The sequence below is a fragment of the Salvelinus fontinalis genome, chromosome 36 (genome assembly GCF_029448725.1).
Source record: "Salvelinus fontinalis isolate EN_2023a chromosome 36, ASM2944872v1, whole genome shotgun sequence".
Lineage (NCBI taxonomy): Eukaryota > Metazoa > Chordata > Actinopteri > Salmoniformes > Salmonidae > Salvelinus > Salvelinus fontinalis.
Genome location: NC_074700.1, coordinates 18992078 through 19016694, shown reverse-complemented (window position 1 = coordinate 19016694; position 24617 = coordinate 18992078). Strand labels below are relative to the sequence as shown.

The 24617-nt window shown below is 44.6% G+C and overlaps 1 protein-coding gene across 4 annotated transcripts in view; it reads right to left on the bottom strand.

Annotated features, from left to right (window-relative positions):
* Positions 1–22167, bottom strand: part of intu (inturned planar cell polarity protein) — a 51627-nt gene extending 29460 nt beyond the window's left edge. For 2 of the 4 annotated variants that reach the window (XM_055900965.1, XM_055900967.1), the window contains exons 1-3: positions 21986–22167; positions 15951–16534; positions 13337–13422 (exon numbers count right to left, since the gene is read on the bottom strand). In XM_055900965.1, coding sequence (XP_055756940.1) covers positions 13337–13422; positions 15951–16534; positions 21986–22080 — 765 coding nt within the window. In that variant the 5' untranslated portion in view covers positions 22081–22167. Of the gene's footprint in view, positions 1–13336; positions 13423–15950; positions 16535–21059; positions 21349–21985 lie in introns of those variants that run through there. The other 2 variants (XM_055900963.1, XM_055900964.1) reach the window with 1 other exon arrangement.
* Positions 22168–24617: the final 2450 nt, after the last annotated feature.

Genomic DNA, 24617 nt, shown 5'->3' with positions numbered 1-24617 from the left:
AAACTTCTTAACTGGGAATATTGAAGACCCATGAAAGCTGGTGGTTCATTTTAACATATGTTCTCATGTTATTTGAGACTAAATGTACTTTATTTATGTATTATATTAAGTTAAAATAAAAGTGTTCATTGTTCATTCAGTATTGTTGCAATTGTCATTATTACAAAAATGTGTGTGGGTGTATGATATATATATATTTTTTTAAATCGGCCCATTAAATCGGTATCGGCTTTTTTTGTCCTCCAATAATCGGTATCGACGTTGAAAAATCATAATCGGTCGACCTCTAGTACAGACTCAGTGAGCATGGCCTTGCTATTGAAAGAGGCTGCCATAGGCAGATCTGGCTTTCAAGGGAAGACAGGCTATATGGCCACTGCCCACAAAACAAGGTGGAAACCGAACCGCACTTTCCAACCACCTGCCAAATGTATGACCATAATAGACACACATATTTCCCTCAGATTACACACACTCACAAAGAATCACATGTTGATCAACTCCCATATCTATAAGGTGAACTATCAGTGTGCCACCTCAGCAGCAAGATTTGTGACCTGTGCCACAAGAAACCAGTGGAGCACAAACACCATTGTAAATACAACCTACATTTATCTGTCTATTTATTCTCTTTCATACTTCAACTCCAGTGCCTTCAGAAAGTATTCAGACACCTTGATTTTTTCCACATTTTGTTATGATATAGCCTTATTCGAAAAATGTATTAAATAGTTTTTTCCCCTCATCAATCTATAGTCGTGGCCAAAAGTTTTGAGAATGACACAAATATACATTTTCAAAGTCTGCTGCCTCAGTATGTATGATGGCAATTTGCATATACTCCAGAATGTTATGAAGAGTGATCAGATGAATTGCAAAGTCCCTCTTTGCCATGCAAATGATCTGAATCCCCAAAAAACATTTCCACTGCATTTCAGCCCTGCCACAAAAGGACCAGCTGACATCATGTCAGGGATTCTCTCGTTAACACAGGTGTGAGTGTTGACGAGGAAAGGGCTGGAGATCACTTGGTCATGCTGATTGAGTTTGAATACTAGACTGGAAGCTTCAAAATGAGGGTGGTGCTTGGAATCTTTGTTCTTCCTCTGTCAACCATGGTTACCTGCAAGGAAACACGTGCTGTCATCATTGCTTTGCACAAAAATGGCTTCACAGGCAAGGATATTGCTGCCAGTAAGATTGCACCTAAATCAACCATTTATTGGATCATCAAGAACTTCAAGGAGAGTGGTTCAATTGTTGTGAAGAAGGCTTCAGGGTGCCCAAGAAAGTCCAGCAAGCGCCAGGGCATCTCCTAAAGTTGATTCAGCTGAGGGATCGGGGCACCACCAGTACAGAGCTTTCTCAAAAATGAGAGCAGGCAGGTGTGAGTGCATCTGCACGCACAGTGAGGTGAAGACTTTTGGAGGATTGCCTGGTGTCAAGAAGGGCAGCAAAGAAGCCACTTCTCTCCAGGAAAAACATCAGGGACAGACTGATATTCTGCAAAAGGTACAGGGATTGGACTGCTGAGGACTGGGGTAAAGTCATTTTCTTTGATGAATCCCCTTTCTGATTGTTTGGTGTATCCGGAAAAAAGCTTGTCAGGAGAAGACAAGGTGAGCGCTACCATCAGTCCTGTGTCATGCCAACAGTAAAGCATTCTGAGACCATTCATGTGTGGGGTTGCTTCTCAGCCAAGGGAGTGGGATCACTCAAAATTTTGCCTAAGAAAACATTCATGAATAAAGAATGGTACCAACACAGTTTGGTGACGTACAATGTATTTTCCAGCATGATGGAGCACCTTGCCATAAGGCAAAAGTGATAACTAAGTGGCTCGGGGAACAAAACATCAATATTTTGGGTCCATGGCCAGGAAACTCCCCAGACCTTAATCCCATTGAGAACTTGTGGTCAATCCTTAAGAGGCGGGTGGACAAACAAAAACACACAAATTCTGACAAACTCCAAGCATTGATTATGCAAGAATGGGCTGCCATCAGTCAGGATGTGGCCCAGAAGTTAATTGACAGCATGCCAGGGTAGATTGCAGAGGTTTTGAAAAAGAAGGGTCAACACTGCAAATATTGACTCTTTGCATCAATTTCATGTAATTGTCAATAAAAGCCTTTGACACTTATGAAATGCTTGTAATTATGCCTCAGTATTCCATAGTAACATCTGACAAAAATATCTAAAGACACTGAAGCAGCAAACTTTGTGAAAATTAATATTTGTGTCATTCTCAAAACTTTTGGCCATGACTGTACACACAATACCCCCTAATGACAAAGCAAAAACAGGTTTTAAAATGTTTTGCTAAAATATTTAAAACAAAAAACGGAAAAATCAATTCACAAGTATTCAGACCCTTTACTCAGTACTTTGTTGAAGCACCTTTGGCAGTGATTACAGCATTGAGTCTTCTTGGGTATGATGCTACAAGCTTGTCACACCTGTATTTGGGGAGTTTCTCCCATTCTTCTCTGCAGATCCTCTCAAGCTTTGTCAGGTTCGCTGGGGAACATTGCTGCACAACTATTTCCAGGTCTCTCCAGATATGTTCGATCAAGTTCAAGTCCGGGCTCTGGCTGGGCCACTGAAGGACATTCAGAGACTTGTCCCGAAGCCACTCCTGCATCGTCTTGGCTGTGTGCTTAAGGTTATTGTCCTGTAGAAAGGTGAACCTTTGCCTCAGTCTGAGGTCCCGAGCGCTCTGGAGCAGGTTTTCATCAAGGATCTCTGTACTATGCTCCATTCATCTTTGCCTCGATCCTGACTAGTCCCCCAGTCCCTGCCCCTGAAAAACATCCCCACAGCATGATGCTGCCAACACCATGCTTCACCGTAGGGATGGTGCCAGGTTTCCTAAAAGATGTGACGCATGACATTCAGGACAAAGAGTTCAATCTTGGTTTCATAAGACCAGAGAATCTTGTTTCTCATGGTTTGAGAGTCTTTAGGTGCCTTTTGGCAATTTCTCCAAGCAGGCTGTCATGTGCCTTTTACAGAGGAGTGGCTTCCGTCTGGCCACTAACATAAAGGCCTGACTGGTGGAGTGCTGCAGAGATGGTTGACCTTCTGGAAGGTTCTCCCATTTCCAAAGAGGAACTCTAGAGCTCTGTTAAGAGTGACCATCGGATTCTTCGTCACCTCCCTGACCAAAGCTCTTCTGATTGCTCAGTTTGGCCAGGGCGGCCAGCTCCAGGAAGAATCTTGGTGTTCCAAACTTCTTCCATTTAAGAACTATGGAGGCCACTGTGTTCTTGGGAACCTTCAACGCTGCAGTTTTTTTTGAGCACCCTTCCCCAGATCTGGATGATCAATGGAAACAGGACGCTCCTGAGCTCCAATTTGAGTCTTATAGCAAGGGGTCTGAATACTTATGTAAATAAGGTATTTCTGTTTTTTAGTTTTAATACATTTGCAAAAAAAATCTAAAAACCTGTTTTTGCTTTGCCATTATGGGGTATTGTGTGTAGATTGATGAGGATTTTATTTATTTATTAAATTTTAGAATAAGTCTAACGTAACAAAATGTGGAAAAGTCATGGGGTATGAATACTTTCCGAAGGCACTGTATTTGCACATTGTTACAACACTGTACATAGCCAATAATATAACATTTGAAATGTCTCTATTCTTTTGAAACTTTTGTGAGTAATGTTTACTATTCATTTCTGATTGTATAATTCCCTTTTATTTATTGTCTATTTCACTTGCTGTGGCAATGTAAACGTATGTTTCCCATGCCAATAAAGCCCTTTGAATGTAATTGATAGAGAGAGACAGTAAAGTATCACTGATGATACTATACTATTCTATGAGGGTAGGCAGAGGGCATGGTGGTCCAAACCTTTATACAAACTGCTGCTACGCCCATGTAATAGCTACTGTCTACCATGCTCTACCTGGGAGGGCAGACGTTCACACATGCAAAAGTGCCAACATACATACAGCTGGCCAGCCGCGCATGTAGCCACACACACAGACAAAACACACACAGAGAGAACCACCACCAAAGTTGAAGTTTCCTCGGAGTATGCCAGTTCTACAGTAGCTCCGTCCTAAGCCACGACGGACCGACGAGAGGCCTTGTTGTTTTTTCTCCTCTCTTCTCCTCTCATCTATTCTCTTCCTCTCTTCTCTACAGTATAATTTTCTATCTGGCCGAGTCTTCTAATCAGCTGTTCTCTCAGTGGCCACAGCGTAATGGTCGTTTTCCTGTGGTTATCCAAAACAACCCCCGCCGCAGTCTGGCTTCTCTCGCTCTCTCTACCTCTGTCTCCCTCTCTCTTTGCAAACGCCATCACTCCCCAGACACTCTGTCATTTACAAATTCCTACTTCTTGGAGGCCCTGTTTTGACTGTGTGAGGAGACGAATGAGCAAAAAGCTTGAGCGGTTTCCTGAATGGCGATCAAAGCACCATTTCTCAGAATTGGACAGTTTTCCTCATGTAAAAAAAGTGGAGATTGTTACCTACTATATTAGAGGTCGACCGATTATGATTTTTCAATGCCGATAACGATTATTGGATGACCAAAAAAAGTCGATACCGATTAATCGGACGATTTAAAAAAAAAAAGTATTTGTAATTTTATTTTTTTATTTCACCTTTATTTAACCAGGTAGGCTAGTTGAGAACAAGTTCTCATTTGCAACTGCGACCTGGCCAAGATAAAGCATAGCAGTGTGAACAGACAACAACACAAAGTTACACATGGAGTAAACAATAAACAAGTCAATAACATAGTAGGGGGGAAAAATAGAATAAATATACAATGTGTGCAAAAGGCATGAGGAGGTAGGCAATAAATAGGCCATAGGAACGAATAATTACAATTTAGCAGATTAACACTGGGGTGATAAATCATCAGATGATCATGTGCAAGTAGAGATACTGGTGTGCAAAAGAGCAGAAAAGTAAATAAATAAAAACAGTATGGGGATGAGGTAGGTAAATTGGGTGGGCTATATACCGATGGACTATGTACAGCTGCAGCGATCGGTTAGCTGCTCAGATAGCAGATGTTTAAAGTTGTTGAGGGAGATAAAAGTCTCCAACTTCAGAGATTTTTGCAATTCGTTCGAATAATTGTCATTATTCGTAATAATGACAATTACAACAATACTGAATGAACACTTATTTTAATTTAATATAATACATCAATAAAATAAATTTTGCCTCAAATAATTAATGAAACATGCTCAATTTGGTTTAAATTATGCAAAAACAAAGTGTTGGAGAAGAAAGTAAAAGTGCAATATGTATCATGTAAGAAACCTAACGTTTAAGTTCCTTGCTCAGAACATGAGAACATATGAAAGCTGGTGGTTCCTTAACATGAGTCTTCAATATTCCCAGGTAAGAAGTTTTAGGTTGTAGTTATTATAGGAATATTTCTCTCTATACCATTTGTATTTCATAAACCTTTGACTATTGGATGTTCTTATAGGCACTTTAGTATTGCCAGTGTAACAGTATAGCTTCCATCCCTCTCCTCGCTCCTACCTGGGCTCGAACCAGGAACACAACGACAACAGCCACCCTCGAAGCAGCGTTACCCATGCAGAGCAAGGGGAATAACTACTCCAAGTCTCAGAGCGAGTGAAGTTTGAAACGCTATTAGCGCGCACCCCACTAACTAGCTAGCCATTTCACATCGGTTACACCAGCCTAATCTCAGGAGTTGATAGGCTTAAAGCACAGCGAAGAGCCTCTGGCAAAACGCAGGAAAGTGCTGTTTGAATGAATGCCTCCGAGCCTGCTGCTGCCTACCACCGCTCAGTCAGACTGCTCTATCAAATCATAGACTTAGTTATAACATAATAACACACAGAAATACGAGCCTTAGGTCATTAATATGGTCGAATCCGGAAACTATCATCTCGAAAACAAGACATTTATTCTTTCAGTGAAATACGGAACAGTTCCGTATTTTATCTAACGGGTGGCATCCATGAGTCTAAATATTCCTGTTACATTGCACAACCATCAATGTTATGTCATAATTACGTAAAATTCTGGCAAATTAGGCGGCCCAAAGTGTTGCATGTACACTGACTCTGCGTGCAATGAACGCAAGAGAAGTGACACAATTTCACCTGGTTAATATTGCCTGCTAACCTGGATTTCCTTTAGCTAAATATGCAGGTTTAAAAATATATACTTCTGTGTATTGATTTTAAGAAAGGCATTGATGTTTATGGTTAGGTACACATTGGAGCAACGAGCAACGCAGGACATGCTAGATAAACTAGTAATATCATCAACCATGTGTAGTTAACTAGTGATTATGATTGATCGATTGATTGTTTTTTATAAGATAAGTTTAATGCTAGCTAGCAACTTACCTTGGCTTCTACTGCATTCGCGTAACAGGCAGGCTCCTCGTGGAGTGCAATGTAATCAGGTGGTTAGAGCGTTGGACTAGTTAACTATAAGGTTGCAAGATTGAATCCCCCGAGCTGACAAGGTAAAAATCTGTCGTTCTGCCCCTGAACGAGGCAGTTAACCCACCGTTCCTATGTGGTGAGCGCCATTCTACTCAACCATTCCTCCTACAATGGATTTACAGAGACAAAGACATCTTTCTTGATCAAGGGAGCCAATTAAATATGGACAAACATAAAATTCCTAAAACAGTCACACACAGAGATTGTAGATACAACGCCTTCAGAAAGTATTCACAACTAGACTTTAACCACATTTTGTTGTGTAACAAGGTGGGATTAAAATTGATTTAATTGTCCTTTTTTTGTCAACAATCTACACAAAATACTCTGTAATGACAAAGTGGAAGATAATTTTCTTTACAAATGTTATAATTTATGAAAAATAAAACACTAACATAGCTTGATTAGATAAGTATTCAACCACCTGAGTCAATACATGCTAGAATCACCTTTGGCAGCGATTACAGCTGTGAGTCTTTCTGGGAAGGTCTCTAAGAGCTTTGCAGACCTGGATTGTACAATATTTTCACCTAAAAAAATAAATGTATTCTTCAAGCTCTGTCAAGCTGGTTGTTGACCATTAATAGACAGCCATTTTCAAGCCTTGCCATAGATTCTCAAGCCGATTTAAGTCAAAACTGTAACTAGGCTACCCAGGTACATTCAATGACGTCTTGGTAAGCAACTCTAGTGTATATTTGGCCTTGTGTTTCAGGTTAATGTCCTGCTGAAAGGTGAATTTGTCTCCCAGTGTCTGTTGGAAAGCAGACTGAACCAGGTTTTCCTCTGAGATTTTGCGTGTTCTTAGCTGTATTCCATTTATTTTCATACCAAAAAACTCGCTAGTCCTTGCCGATGACAAGCATACCCATAACTTGATGCAGCCACCACCATGCTTGAAAATATGAATAGTGGTACTCAGTGTTGTGTTGTATTTGCCCCAGACATAACACTTTGTATTCAGGACATAAAGTAAATTTCTTTGACACATATTTTGCAGTTTTACTTTAGTGCCTTATTGCAAACAAGATTCATGTTTTGTAAAAAAAAATATTCTCTACATGCTTCCTTTTCACGCTGTCATTTAAGTTAATATTGTGGACTGACTACAATGTTGTTGATCCATCCTCTGTATTCTCCTATCACACCCATTAAACTCTAACTGTTTTAAAGTCACCATTGGCCTCATGGTCAAATCCCTGAACAGTTTCCTTCCTCTCCGGCAACTGAGTTAGGAAGGACGCCTTTATCTTTGTAGTGACTAGGTGTATTGATACATCATCCAAAGTGGAATTAATAACTTCACCATGCTCAAAGGGATATTCAATGTCTGCTTTTTTTGTCATTCAAAAATCATGTTAAACACTATTATTGCACAGAGAATGAGTCCATGCCACTTATTATGTGACTTGTTAAGCACATTTTTACTCCTGAACTTATTTAGGCTTGCCATAACAAAGGGGTTGAATAATTATTGACTGAAGACATTTCAGCTTTTAATTTTTAAATAATTTGTTAACATTTCAAAAAATATAATTCCACTTTGACATTATTGGGTATTGTGTGTAGACCAGTGACACAAAATCTTGTTTTAATATATTGTGTTATCCCAGGAGGTCTACCCCGGGAGATGGTAATAGAGGGGAGGTACGTGAGGCGACGTTGGCTCCCTCTGCTGGGAATACGGGAGCTGGGCACCGTGACACGGACAGCTCTAAGTGGAGGTAATTAGAGGAAAGTGCCAACCAGCCGTGGAGGCCAAATAAAAGGAGCACGGTGGCAAACCGCGAGAGAGAACAGGAAGAGACCGACACCAAGCCACAGTAGAGAAGGACTGAGCCAAACCTAAGTGATTTTCTTTATGTTTATTTTCTGTCTTAGTAAAGTTGCTTTTGCCGACTAAAACCTCCCTGTCTCTCTGTCAATCTCTGCACGCTCAACCCAACACTGCACGGTTTACCACATATGGTGGAGAATGCGGGTATCTCAGTAGCTTTGGGTGCCGTGGGGTCGAGCGTACGGAGATTACCATGGAGGAGCTGGTGGCTCAGTTCATCCTCAGCCAGCAGAAGCAACAGGCTCTCCAGGAGCAAGCACTGGAGGAGCAGCCCCAACAAAACCGCAGACTGGTAGCCGATAAGGGAGGAAGATGACGTGGAGTCGTATTTGTGCACCTTCGAGAGGACGGCCCAGAGGGAAGGATGGCCCAAGCCCAAGTGGGCTAGCCTGTTGGCACCCTACCTCTCTGGGAAGGCCCAGAAGGCCTACTTTGATTCGAACACTGACCAGGCCTCAAATTATGAGGGACTCAAACGGGAGATACTGAGCCGTTACGGGTTCAATCTTCCATGCCGTGCACAACTGGTCCACAACTGTGCCTTTGACCCCACCCTTTCCACCCATGCTCAGATGAGCAACCTGGTGCACCTGACCAAGGGCTGGCTACTGACGGAAATACCGATCCTTCCCAATGCTCGACAAGCTCGTCCTGGATAAATAACTTTGGGCCCTGCCATACAAGATGAAAAAGACGGTGAGCATGCAGAACCCCCAGAGCCTGAAGGAATTGCTGACTGCGGTGGAAATTCACCAGAACACCCAGGACCTGCTGAGAGGGGCCCGAGCAGAGAGGAGATGCGGCGAGGGGGACGAACAACACAGAGAGAGGCGAGGGGCTGAAGGGGGCCCGGACGGAACCAGCAGAGGCTGTGAAGCGGGAGGGTGACCCAAACCGACGGCGGCGGCTGCTGCTGCTGGACCCAGATCAGAGACGCTGCTATAAGTGCGCTGAGCCGGGGCACCTCGCGTGGCACTGTCCCGGCCGGGAGGAGGCCATGCCCTCCGCATCCTCCAGCTCTGGGGTAACCCGGATGGCAAGTTACGTCACCTCCTGTTGGGCGCACACCGAGACGGCCCCTCCGATGGTTCCTGTACGAATCAATGGCATCGACACCAGCGCTCTGCTGGACTCCGGCAGCATGGTGACCCTGGCCCACCCGCTGTGGCTCACACGAGAGGGGAAGGAGGAACCGGTGGACGAGGAGGTGACAGAGGTACCCAACGGTGCCAGTGAGGATAACCACCACAACGGGGGAGTGCCAGATGTGCGTGGGAGCTGTCCCTAACCTACCCGTGTCCATTCTCCTCGGTCGAGACTGCCCTCTCTTCCAGGCCCTGTGGAGGAGGGACCAGGGGAGGCGAGCACGGGAGGTGGGAAGAAAAGACTGTGCAACCCAACCCCCACCACGAGATGTGTCCACTGGGCCTGAGTCGGACCTGGAGGAGGGAGATGACCCCGCTTCGGCAAGCGAGCCACCATGCGAGGAAGACCTCAGGCTTCCCTTTATGGAGGTGGAGGCCCTAGATAGACCTCCTGACACTGGAATCCTCACGGGTCAGTTCGGGATGGCCCAGTTAGAAGACCCCAATCTCCAGAACGCTAGGGGCCAGGTGATTGCGGTGGATGGCATACTACCTGGGGTAAGTGATTGGCGCTACCCCCACTTCGCAATCAAGCATCATTTATTGTATCAGGTAGTAAAGCATAATGGGGAGACAAAAGACTTGTTACTCATACCCAGCCAGTATGTTAGGACTGTGTTGCAGCTTGCCTACACCCACCTGCTTGGGGCACACCTGGGGATGGAGAAAACCAGGGAGCGGATCGGGAACCGGTTCCACTGGCCCGAAGTCAAGCGTGCCATGGAGGACTACTGCCATAGTTGCCTGGAGTGCCAGATCACAGCTCCAAAGGTGCATTATCGAAACCCTTTGGTTCCCTTGCCCATTATAGGAGTGCCATTCGAGCGGGTGGAAATGGATCTGGTGGGTCTGTTAGTGAAGACCGCGAGGGGACATCAATACATCCTGGTCATCGTGGATTACGCCACCCGGTATCCTGAGGCAATCCCGCTATGCACGGCAGCAGCAAAAGGTATCGCACGGGAGCCCTTCCATTTATTTAGTCGGGTGGGTATTCCGCGGGAAATCCTGATGGACCAGGGCACCGCGTTCATGTCTCGGGTGATGAAAGATGTCTGCAATCTGTTACGAATAAAACAGGTGAGGACCAGTGTGTACCATCCACAAACGGCCAGGCTGGTGGAACGCTTCAACAAGACCCCAAAACAGATGCTGAAGGTCACCGAGAGAGACGGGAGGAACTGGGACCAGCTGCTGCCACACCTGATGTTTTCAGTGCACGAGGTACCCCAAGCATCCACGGGGTTCTCCCCCTTTGAGCTCCTGTATGTCCGTCTGCCCCGCAGGCTGCTGGACCTAGCCAAGGAGATCTGGGAATAGCCGCCGACCCCACCTTCGCAGTGTAGTAGAACATGTGGAGGAGATGAGAGAGAGGATGATGGTGATTTGGCCAGTGGTGAGAGAGCACATGGCCCAGGCGCAACGTACCCAGGAGCGTGTCTACAACCGGGGGGCCCAACCACGAGAGTTCCAACCAGGTGAGAAGGTCTTGGTGATGATCCCTACAACAGAGAGTAAATTCCTGGCTACGTGGCATGAGCCCTACGACATTGTTGAGCGGGTAGGTGACGTCAACTATAAGTTCCGCCAACCGGGGTGGAGAAAACCCCTCCAGCTGAATTTACTGAAGAAATGGCACGGACGCGAGGCGCTGTGCGTAACATGGACCCGGCCACAGCAGGGCCCGCCCTCGGTCGAAGTTGCAATGGGGGAAGACCTCAGCCCAACCCAACGACAAGAGATCAGAGAGTTGTTCCAGCGGAATACAGCCGTGTTCTCCGAGGTGCCGGGGCGCACGGATCTCGTGGAACATCATATTCACACCCATCCAGGAGAAAATGTGTGTAAACGGCCATTCCAGATACCAGAAGCCCAGAGGGTGTCGGTCCAGCGGGAAGTGGCGACAATGCTAGAAATGGGGGTACTGGAGGAGTCACACAGTGAGTGGTCTAGCCCCATAGTGCTGGTTCCGAAACCGGACGGAACCGCCCGCTTCTGTAATGACTTCCGCAGCCTGAACGAGGTCAGTAAGTTTGATGCCTACCCCATGCCCCGGATGGACGAACTGATCGACCGCTTGGGGATAGCGAGATACGTCAGCACCTTGGACCTGACGAAGGGGTACTGGCAGGTGCCACTGGCAGCGGTCTCCCGGGAGAAGACTGCCTTCATCCCGGGGGGGCTATACCACTACCGAGTTCTGCCTTCCGGGCTCCACGGGGCACCAGCGAACTTTCCTGCGACTCATGGACCGCGTCCTGCAGCCACACAGTGAGTACGCCGCTGCTTATCTGGAAGACATAATTGTGCACAGTGACAGTTGGGAGTAACATCTTTGTAGGTTACAGGCCGTGCTGGATGCGCTAAGGGATGCAGGTCTGACCGCGAACCCCCACAAGTGCAAGCTGGGCTACATCGAGGTGGAGTACCTGGGCTATCAGATCGGGAGCGAAAATGTGAAACCCTAAGAAAGAAAGAAAGATTGCTGCCATTAGGGGATAGCCGGTCCCCCAAACCAAGAGGCAGGTGAAGTCATTCCTGGGGTTAGCAGGGTACTACAGTAGATTTGTACCTAACTTTGCCACAATAGCTTCTCCCCACAGACTTAACAAAGGCCCGACTATCCCAGGAGGTCTACCCCGGGGGATGGTAAGAGGGGAGGTTGGTGAGGCGACGTTGGCTCCCTCTGCTGGGAATACGGGAGCTGGGCACCGTGACACGGACAGCTCTAAGTGGAGGTAATTAGAGGAAAGTGCCAACCAGCCGTGGAGGCCAAATAAAAGGAGCACGGTGGCAAACCACGAGAGAGACCAGGGAGAGACCGACACCAAGTCACAGTAGAGAAGGACCGAGCCAAACCTAAGTGATTTTCTTTGTTATGTTTATTTTCTGTCTTATTAAAGTTGTTTTTGCGGACTAAAACCTCCCCGTCTCTGTGTCAATCTCTGCACGCTCAACCCAACACCCCTCGGTTTACCACAATATTTTAAACTCAGGCTGTAACAACAAAATGTGGAGAAAGTCAAAGGGTGTGAATACTTTCTGACGGCACTGTACACTTAGCTGGGTTTGGTTCATTTATTTATTGTGCAAAGCAAGATAAGTATCTGGTATTCGTACTTCAGATCCACACACTTTATCTTGAAATTTCAAGCACGTCTCTCATTGAGGTCAATTAATGATGTAGCTCTCTTATCTCAGCTCTGAATTCGGCCAACTCAAGGCATTCTAGCCTTATGAATGTGTGACTTTGATCAGAGCTACAGTATAGCATCCATTGGGTTTATGCCAACATGTTGCAGTGACATCCTAGCCCTCACTTAACGTGTGGGGCAGTGGAATGATCCTGACACACATTCTTGGTCTGCCTTGCGTGTCTGTATGTGTGTCTACCTTGCGTCTTAGTGTGTGTGTTTCTGCCTTGTGTGTAGAAACCAGCTTCTAACACTTTCGAGCAGACGTGGTGGTTTGAAAAAATGTGTTTGTTTTTAATTGAGTTCATGTGGAGGACTTCCCTTTCTTTGGTGGCTGTTGCAGAGGCTACGCCTAAAATTGCACCCTAATCCCTACATAGGGCAATACTTTTGATCGGCACCGGGTGCCATTTGGGACACAGAGACGTGTAGGTTTTATGTGGTGTATTCATGAAGAAAACCAAGAGCTGAGAAAGATACATGATCACTAGGGTCAATTCATGTGAATAGAGCTCAACAAACATCTAATCTGTTGAAGGTCTTTGGTATATTTTTGCATTGTGAAAGCAGCATTACAGCTAATAATAAATTTACCTCAAACACAACAGTGCATACTTCCCTCTAACTACTGTTCTTTTAATACGGCAGTAATGAGTGCGGTGGGTGGTCTTGGAAACACACACACACACACATACACACCTGTGTAGGCCCAGGAATGCAGGAGAGAACCCTCTCAATGTTCTCTGTGGTAACATCCACATCGTCCACTGCTACTAGGTCATCACCTGAGGAAGAGGAGGAGGAAGTCAATGCATAACAGCAGCATGTTGACATAGATAGCAAAAATAAGCGTCAATAGTGATATTTCTGCAAACGTACTCTATCAAGTCCGTACTGTAGGCTATACAAATGAATGTACAGTTGAAGTCGGAAGTTTAAATACACTTACGTTGGAGTCATTAAAACTCGTTTTCAAACCACTCCACACATTTCTTGTTTTAACAAACTATAGTTCTGGCAAGTCGGTTAGGACATCTACTTTATGCTTGACACAAGTAATTTTTCCAACAATTGTTTACAGACAGATTATTTCACTTATAATTCACTGTATCACAATTCCAGTGGGTCAGAAGTTCACATACAGCAGTAGCGATAGAGATACTCACAATGATCGGCTATGAAAAGCCAACTGACATTTACTCCTGAGGTGCTGACCTGTTGCACCCTCGACAACTACTGTGATTATTATTATTTGACCATGCTGGTCATTTATGAACATTTGAACATCTTGGCCATGTTCTGTTATGAAACGCCTGAAGGTACCACGTTCATCTGTACAAACAATAGTACGCAAGTATAAACACCATGGGACCACGCAGCCGTCATACCGCTCAGAAAGGAGACGCGTTCTGTCTCCTAGAGATGAACGTACTTTGGTGCGAAAAGTCCAAATCAATCCCAAAACAACAGCAAAGGACCTTGTGAAGATTCTGGAGGAAACAGGTCCAAAAGTATGTATATCCACAGTAAAACGAGTCCTATATCGACATAACCTGAAAGGCCGCTCAGCAAGGAAGAAGCCACTGCTCCAAAACTACCATAAAAAAAGCCAGTTTGCAACTGCACATGGGGACAAAGATCGTATTTTTTGGAGAAATGTCCTCTGGTCTGATGAATCAAAAATAGAACAATTTGGCCATTATGACCAACACCATCCCATCTGTGATGCACTGGGGTGGCAGCATCATGTTGTGGGGGTGCTTTGCTGCAGGAGGGACTGGTGCACTTCACAAAATAGATAGCATCATGAGGGAGGAAAATTGTGGATTTTTTTATATATCTTTTTATTCAACTAGGCAAGTCAGTTAAGAACAAATTCTTATTTTCAATGACGGCCTAGGAACAGTGGGTTAACTGCCTTGTTCAGGGGCAGAATGACAGATTTGTACCTTGTCAGCTCTGGGATTTGAACTTGCAACCTTTCCAGTTACTAGCCCAATGCTCTAACCAATAGGCTACGCTGCCGCCCCATATTGAAGCAACATCTCAAGACATCAGTCAGGACGTTAAAGCTTGGTCACAAATGTGTCTTCCAAATGGACAATGACCCCAAGCATACTTCCAAAGTTGTGGCAAAATGGCTTAAGGACAACAAAGTCGAGGTATTGGAGTGGCCATCACAAAGCCCTGACCTCAATCCTATAGAAAATTTGTGGGCAGAACTGAAAAAGCGTGAGCGAGCAAGGAGGCCTACAAACCTGACTCAAGTTACATCAGCTCTGTCAGGAGGAATGGGCCAAAATTCACCCAACTTATTGTGGGAAGCTTGTGGAAGGCTACCCGAAACGTTTGACCCAAGTTAAACAATGTAAACGCAATGCTACCAAATACTAATTGAGTGTATGTAAACTTCTGACCAACTGGGAATGTAATGGAAAAAATAAAAGCTGAAATAAATCATTCTCTGTTCTATTATTATGACATTTCACATTGTTAAAATAAAGTGGTGATCCTAACTGACCAAAGACAGGGAATTTTTACTCGGATTAAATGTCAAGAATTGTGAAAATCTGAGTTTAAATGTATTTGGCTAAGGTGTATGTAAACTTCCCACTTCAACTGCATGTATGCGTGTATCTTTTCGGCCCTGTTTTAAATGAGCTGCACTAAGTCGAATTCCTAACTACTTTGGTTGGTACGGCGAAAAAGTATTGTGTCATCTGTTTTCCAAATAGTACGGTTTTAGTAGAGCACAGTCTGGAGATACAGTCCACGGATATAGAAATAGCCAAACGTGCTGTTGTTTCTTTTTGTATATCAAGGAGTTTCACCTGCCCCTGTGCAGACCTCTATCCATTCATATCTCCCTAACAAAGACTTTACCTCAATTATATCAAGGATTTAACGAGTCTAGGCTAATTGTTTTAGCATGGAGTGGTAGGCTACATGAAAGGCATGGCTTTAAACACTAACTCATGTGGAGTTTCTTTGCATTCCTTGGTCTGCCCAAAGCAACTGTGTCGACGTCAGTCTCCACAAAAGAAACGATTTGCTGTAAAACACAATTTTATAAGTACTTAATATCATGTCAATTATGTCAATAAAAAATGTCTTTCTGGGATTTCTGCCAGTGCCCATCCAAAGGTCTGGCAATGTGTATATGACAGACACATTAGGTGAGTCTGAAATGGCACCCTTATTCCCTTTAAAGAGCACTACTTTTGACCAGGGCGATTATGGTCAAAATCAGTTGGCTATAAAGGGAATAGGGTACCATTTCGGACATCCCCACAGTGAGGTTTTGAACACTCACCGATCAGTATCTGTGCACACTTGATGGCGGGGCTGTTGGGCACCAGGCCGTGGACAGTGATCCTCTCCCCCCTCCCCCCTGCAGGGTCTCCTTGGCCCCAGGACGGGCGATGCACCACCCCCAGCAGAGCCTCCAGTAGACCCCCTCTCTCCGGGGGAGGAGGGGAGCAGCTGCCCAGCCGTTTGGGGTTCAGGTAGACACACACCTCCTTCAGCTGCTGCTGCTGGACCACCAGCCCCGCCCTCTGCCCCGCCTGGTTTTTCAAGATGGACGTCGGAAGCGATGACGAGTCTTTGGCTCCTCCGTCGGGCCCACTCCGCTGGGATGGCCGCCTCTTCCTCCGTAGTATCCTGGCCAGTCTTTTCAGCTTGGGCTCTCCTTTGGTTGGAGTGCCATCAGGACACTTCCTGCACTCCTCACTGATGATCTCCACCTCCTTCTCGCTGAAGTGCACGTGATTGGTGGAGAGGCCGTTATTGGCGGCAGCCTGAGCTAATGCCGCCTCCTCCTCGCCCTCGCTCAGCTCCAGGTAGAAGAGCTCGCCGTTCTTCTGGACATCGTCCAGCCATTCTGGCTCTAGGTCGCTGGGAATGAACAGACAAAAAGCATAGACTGAGTGAAACTGTTTGAGAGCAGAGTCAAAAGTGATGGTTTGCCTGCCCAGTGATCCCATCTGATAGGGATTGTCAGGTTAATTTGGCAAGAACTACAGTGTAGAGGCGTAAGGCTCGCTTGAGGATTAAAAGTGCATATATTCTAATCAATTTAGAGCACATTGGCTTTCATCACAGTATGTCAGATTAACCCTTGTCGACTTCAATCCCCATCTAAACATGAGTCTTGTATGATGCTATTCAAACGGGTTAGTAACACAATTATACTACTGTGTAACAAGTGAAACTCCGTCAAACAGACAGAAAGTCTGATAGCCCATCTTGTATTGTGTTCTGGGTCAGTGAATAACTCCAGTCAAGGAGAGAGCAATGACTGAAAGGTACATTTGTAAGAGGACAACCACCATGTAGGCTACAGGTGTAAAGTTGTATGACATACATTGTTGTTTTAATTTAATAATACTTCAAAACAACTACATTTACAAGATGTTTTATTATCCCCTAATCTTCTCTCTTACTCATTCCCAGTGGAGTGCATTTCTGTTCTAATTTATCGTGTGGCATTTGGGGGGAAAGAAAACAACACGCCTGGAGAAAGACTAGAAATTGCATTTTTTGAGACAGGCAGAGACGAGAAAAAGGGAAACCCACATCACCGCCCCGAGGGAGAAAATGCCCTAACTCAGCAAAAAGAAAACCAAAAAAATTCTGCCAGGAATTTTTTTCTGTCAGTCGGTCTCCCTCTAAATGAAGCTGTGCTGCCTCTGGTAGACTCTTGGAAAACACATCCATAAATTCACTAAGGATGGTAAATAGCATATAATTATTTATGAAGGTTAAGTTTCCAAACTGGAAAAATACATTTCCCCAAACTTTGATAGAAAAGAGGAGGAGAGTAGTATACTAGGCCCAGAATAGTGCAACTACACTGATGATCTGTCCATACCAGTGCTGCAGTGCAGATAGAGCTCTGGTCCATTATCCTCAAAACATCTCAGAGTAGGAGTACTAATCTAGGATCAGGTCCCAACCAGTCCATATAATGTTATTCATGATGACCTAAAAGGCTAAATTGATCCTACATCAGTACTCATACTCTGAGAGGCTCTTTGGATACGGTGAACTCAACATTTAAACTGATGGTATTTGGATTGCTTGGAATTGGTAGACTAGAGGCAAACAATGGCCAAGTCAATGAGACGGCCAGACAACAATAAAAACATACAAATAATAACATATAGGTGCCATGGAGCCCTAGTAGCAGCCTCAGCACAGAGCTCCGGTAAATGTGTAGCTACATATTTAGTTATTTTTTAGGCGTTTTTAATTATAGAATTTTAAAATCAGCTCTTTTGTTTTTGATAACATAAGAGTTTTAATTGTATATATACAGTATCTGCTGTTTTTGAGCCCCGGATTTCCATATTGACTGACAAATTAGCACTTTTTGGCTTGGCTAGCTTTTTGTTTGCAAGAGTCGCTTGATGCGTAAGATAGAGGACTACAGCAGTGCTGAGGCAGAGGGCACGTAGTGAGGACGACTGGCTACTATTCTGAACTGTGAGTGGTGATCTTTCTGGTGCCCAGACCTGATGAAGCATCAAGTGTCTGCTACACAGAGTGGAAGAGAAGTCCAGTGGCTATAAGATCAACAGCAGACTCCATCACCATCATCATCCATGCAGCTTTCAAAGACTTGGCCTCTATTGGTTGATCTGTCATGATATATTGCTTGTTTGTTTTTTGCTCTTGAAGCACATTGAGATTCTGTGAAAGCGCTATAGAAATGTAATAAATTATAATTATAAACTTTTAAACTAATCTCATAGAATCCATACACTACACAGACTTTGTTAGGTGAACATAGCAAAGGCCTACCTTGCCTTTATAATAAGAATGTATGCCATGAGCTTAATGAAACAGATGTTGATACTGCAAAGCCATGCATCAATCACTGTCCACACATTGGTGAAGAATAACAGTAGCCAGTAAGCCACCTCTAGACCACTTTACAGTCAGTGTGCATCCTGCTTCACCTGTCAAGTCGCTTCCAGTGAGCTGCCTCGGTTGTCAAGTTATAAAATTGAGGTGGCAACTGATAAAGATGACTAGACAGCTAGACAGCTGAGGTTGCAAACAAGGACTGCCCCCCCTTCTCTGTGGCCGACATGAGTAAAATATTTAAACGTGTTAACCCTCACAGGGCTGCTGGCCCATACGGCATTCCTAGCCGTGTCCTAAGAGCATGCGCAGACCAGCTGGCTGGTGTGTTTACGGACATATTCATATTCCCTATCCCAGTCTGCAGTCCCCACATGCTTCGAGATGGCCACCATTGTTCCTGTTCCCAAGAAGGCAAAGATAACTGAACTAAATGACTACCGCCCCATAGCACTCACTTCTGTCATCATGAAGTGCTTTGAGAGACTAGTCAAGGATCATATCACCTCCACCTTACCAACCACACTAGAAGCACTTCAGTTTGCATACCGCCCCAACAGGTCCACAGACAATGCAATCGCCATCACACTGCACCCTTCCCTATCCCATCTGGACAAGAGGAATACCTATGTAAGAATGCTGTTCATTGACTACAGCTCAGCATTCAACACCATATTACCCTCCAAGCTCATCATCAAGCTGGAGGCCCTGGGTCTCAACCCCGCCCTGTGCAATTGGGTCCTGGACATTCTGACGGGCCGCCCCCCAGGTGGTGAACGTAGGAAACAACATCTCCACTTCGCTGTCCCTCAACACTGGGGCCACACAAGGGTGCGTGCTCAGCCCCCTACTGTACTCCCTGCACGCCTCCAACTCAATCATCAAGTTTGTGTAACAGTTTAACTTTAGTCCGTCCCCTCGCCCCGACCCGGGCGCAAACCAGGGACCCTCTGCACACATCAACAACAGTCACCCACGAAGCATCGTTACCCATCGCTCCACAAAAGCCGCGGCCCTTGCAGAGCAAGGGGAACCACTACTTCAAGGTCTCAGAGCAAGTGACGTCACCGATTGAAAGGCTATTAGCGCGCACCACCGCTAACTAGATAGCCATTTCACATCGGTTACACTCACCCCCCTTTCGACCTCCTCCTTTTCCGCAGCAACCAGTGATCCGGGTCAACAGCATCAATGTAACAGTTTAACTTTAGTCCGTTCCCTCAACCACGACCCGGGCGCGAACCAGTGACCCTCTGCACACATCAACAACAGTCACCCACGAAGCATCGTTACCCATCGCTCCACAAAAGCCGCGGCCCTTGCAGAGGAAGGGGAACCACTACTTCAAGGTCTCAAAGCGAGTGACGTCACCGATTAAAACGCTATTAGCATGCACCACTGTTAACTAGATAGCCATTTCACATCGGTTACATTTGCAGACAACACAACAGTAGTGGGCTTGATTACCAACAACGACGAGACAGCCTACAGGGAGGTGGTGGGGGCACTCGGAGTGTGGTGTCAGGAAAACACCTCACTCAATGTCAACAAAACAAAGGAGAGGATTGACGACTTCAGGAAACAGCAGAGGGAGCACCCCCTATCTACATCGAAGGTACAGCAGTGGAGAAGGTGGAAAATTATGTTCCTCGGCGTACACATTACAGACAAACTGAAATGGTCCACCCACACAGACAGTGTGGTGGAGGCTGAAGAAATTTGGCTTGTCACCCAAAACCCTGACAAACTTTTACAGATGCACAATCGAGAGCATCCTGTCGGGCTGTATCACAACCTGGTACGGCAACTGCACCATCCTCAACCGCAAGGCTCTCCAGAGAGTGATGCGGTCTCCACAACACATCACCGGGGGCAAACTACCTACCCACAATGACATCTACAGCACCCGATGTCACAGGAAGGCCAAAAAGATCATCAAGGACAACAACCACCCGAGCCACTGTTCACACCGCTACCACCCAGAAGGCGAGGTCAGTACAGGTGCATCAAAGCTGGAACCTTGACATTGAAAAACAGCTTCTATCTCAAGGCCATCAGACTGCTAAACAGCAATCACCAACTCTTAGAGGCTGCTGCCTACATTGAGACCCACTCACTGGCCACTTGAATAAATGGATCACTAGTCACTTTAAACAATGCCACTTTAATAATGTTTACATATCTTACATTACCCATATCATATGTATTACTGTATTTTATATCATCAATTGCACCTTGCCTACGCTGCTCGGCCATCGCTCATCCATATATTTATATGTACATATTCTCATTCAACCCTTTAGATTTGTGTGTATTAGGTAGTTGTTGGGGAATTGTTAGATTACTTGTTAGATATTACTGCACTGTCGGAACTAGAAGCACAAGCATTTCGCTACACTTGCATTAACATCTGCTAACCATGCGTATGTGACCAATACAATTTGATATGATTTGTATTTTGCAAACAGTCAGGCAGCCCTTCAATACCATAGCCCTCTCAAATATAGGGTTTCTCTTTGGAAGCAACAAGCAATAATGTACAGGGTTATCTTACTCCGAGTAGTCGGACTGACAGTAACTTGATGATGTTGATTCACTATCATTCCCGTTGTCATGCAGTTCCTCCCTGTCGTCGCCCTCCCGTCTCGGTTGCTTACGCGCAGCTGCATGGGGCTCGAGCCTCCCGCTATAATCTTTAGTAGTCATAATTCCATTCGTTAAATGTGTTCGACAAGATGATACAGGTCATAACTCTAAACATTAAGCTAATACGTTTGAGCTACTTTCTACTTTGTGAGCATTGGCAGTCTATCGCCATGTTGTCTGCATACGGGCTCTTCAACTACGCCACGTGACGCAAATTGTCTCAGTGTGGTTGGCTGATGTTCATGTTTCCTTGACAACATGGAAGCTTTCCGTTAGCAGGGTAGAAAACAGACAAGGGAGTAGGGACACAGAATCCCCCGTGCCCCGTCTAGCCACTAATACGCGTGCAATAAAAAGAGGTTGATTGAATAAATGTTTCAGTGTAACAACGTTAATAGTAACAAAAATCTAAACTAGTGTTAGGTACCTCTTATTGACTATGCCTAAACTAAGCGAAACATTTGTCTGAAACGCTCTGGAAATATGAGATACAAATGTATCTCAAATGTGCAAAGTATCTAATAAAATCACAAACGCAGCTAAATCAAAAACATTGCGACATTTTAACACGCTATCTCACTCTGAATAGATGGGCAGGAGCACCAATTATGTTTAGTTCGCCCCCTCCCCATCCTCACGAACTGCACGAGGTCTTTAAATCCCCTTTAAAATCCCATATGGCATTAAGGGTGCTTTGGACAAAGCAACAACAGTCAAACAAAAGTGCAATGAATGCGAGAAGAAAGACAAAGAAAGTGCAAATAGTTTACCTAAACATGTTCATATCAACTCCCTTGGTCGTTGCCATAGCATAGCATGTATCAATATACTGACCTGTATAGAAGCACCCTGCGTATGGAATCAAAATCCTCTAAATTATTAGAGAATGACCTGGACGTTCCCCTATCTGTAGCAATATTAAACATCATTTATGTTTCATGTTTTAACGGATAGGGTGAGTTCAGCACAGATCATCAAGGCTTTCCGATAAAACATTTCCATTCCGGACAAAAAGTCCTGACTCACGGCTTGGGATGAATAGTGCCGTTTTGGACCAGTCGTCTGCCAGCAGGCGTTTTCTACATTTTTAAATGCATTTTACATGTTTAAATCCTCTGTCGTGGTCCGGTGGTGAATGTAGAATCCTTGCCCTAGTCTGAATGAAAAGCCAAATGCTGCTGTCGATCCTAACAAAAATTATAAACTTATCCTCACGATTTCTCACGTCAATCACGGACTCAAGGACACGCAGTTCCCTCCCGATGCTTTTGAAAACGAAAAGAAAGCAGTCCTGAATACTTCCCCAGACTCCAGTCGGTAAGCGAGCGCAGGGCAGCACATGCACGAGTTGAACCGCTTCTGGTCTAACGGGTGTACATGGCAGGTGGCGTAAAATGCTGCCTCTTTTGCTCAATAGATCAAATACAATTGTATTAGTCACATGCGTCGAATAGAACCTTACAGTGAAATGCTTACTTACAAGCCCCTAACCAACAAGGCAGTTTAAAAAATACGAATTATAATAAGAAATGAAAGGAACAAGTAATTAAAGAGCAGCAGTAATATAACAATAGCGAGACTACAAACAGTTGGTACCGGTACAGAGTCAATGAAGGTTAGTGGAAGTAATTGAGGTAATCAGTACATGTAGGTAGTGTTATTAATTTCCTTTGTTAATATGGACTATTTTGATCTAAATTGCTTTTGTTTTATAGAAGGGTACTGAACTGCATGGCCTCTAAAGGCACATTTAGTGTGTCCCATACAATAAGGGGATTTACTGTACCTATGTAATGTCGGGAAAATTCTGTTATAAATTCTTCTGTCCTAGTTATAAACAAGTTGTCATCACGTAGGCTTTGATTAAATTTCCAATATCCTCGCCCACGTGGAAATTCTTTAAGAGAAATATATATACCAATTATGTGATGATTTGACCGCATTCTGTCCCCTATCAACCTCTTTTTCATTTTTGGTGCCAGAGAGAATGACATAAGAAAGTAATCAAGACGACTAGCATGATTAAGCCTCTGCCATGTATATTTAACTAGGTTAGGGTATTTAAGCCTCCATATATCTACTAATTCCAATATATCCATGACATTCATGATTTCATTAAGTGCCTACAGTTTGTAGTGTTATTTCCTTTCCGGTCCAATAAAGGTATTTAAGACCGTATTAAAATCTCCCACCATAATAATAGAGTCTAGTGTTGCTTGTAGAGTTGATAAATTCTTATATATATTTTCAAAAAAGCTTGGATCATCATTATTTGGACCGTATAGGTTAATAAGCCATATCTGTTTATTGTCAAATAACATATTTAAAATAATCCATCTACCTTGATGATCTGTTTGGACAATTTGCACATTTGGATCAAAATTACTGTTAATTAATATCATCTCCCCTTTTGAATTTCTTTGCCCATGTGAGAAATATATTTTGCCCCCCCAGTCCTTTTTCCACAAAACTTCATCTAAAGTTGTTGAATGAGTTTCCTGTAAACAATAGATATTATATTCCGTCTCTTTTAGCCAGGTAAATACTGATCGTCTTTTCTTATTATCTGCTAAGCCATTACAATTATAACTGGCTATACTTATTTCACCACTTACCATAATGAGATACAAGTTTCAACTCTATTTATCAAAATATATGTTTGTAAACGTTCCATCAAAAAGTAACATGATGATTGAGTGTCTATATAGCTGTACCATGATATTTGCATTGCTACTAAGTAAACCTCCAATTGGTCACCACTATTCCACCCGCTAAAAGCCCTCCTCATCCCGAGTTGGGTTGTCATCCCAATGCCCGGCAGACCACCCCCGACCCCCCGGATCCCATAGCCCCGGAGAGTCCGGGATCCATCCGTTGAAAAGAGCACACAGTGCCACCCACAGAATAGAAGTAGATCAACCACCAAATGCATGTCATCGGCAAACTTAATGATGTTGTTGGATTTGTGCCTGGCCGTGCAGTCATGATTGAACAGGGAGTACAGGAGGGAACTGAGCACTCACCCATGTGTTGAGGATCAGCGTGGCGGACGTGTTGTTACCTACCCTTACCACCTGGGGGGAGCCAGTCAGGAAGTCCAGGATCCAGTTGCAGACGGAGGTGTTTAATCCCAGGGTCCTTAGCTTATTGATGAGCTTTGATTGTACTATGGTGTTGAACGCTGAGCTGTAGTCAATGAATAGCATTCTCACATAGGTGTTCCTTTTGTCCAGGTGGGAAAGAGCAGTGTGGAGTGCAATAGAGATTGGGTCATCTGTGGATTTGCTAGAGTGGTATGCAAATTGGAGAGCGTCTAGGGTTTATGGGATAATGGTGTTGATGTGAGCCATGACCAGCCTTTCAAAGCACTTCAGGGCTACAGATGTGAGTACTACGGGTCGGTAGTCATTTAGGCAGGTTACCTTACTGTCCTTGGGCACAGGGACTATGATGGTCTACTTAAAAC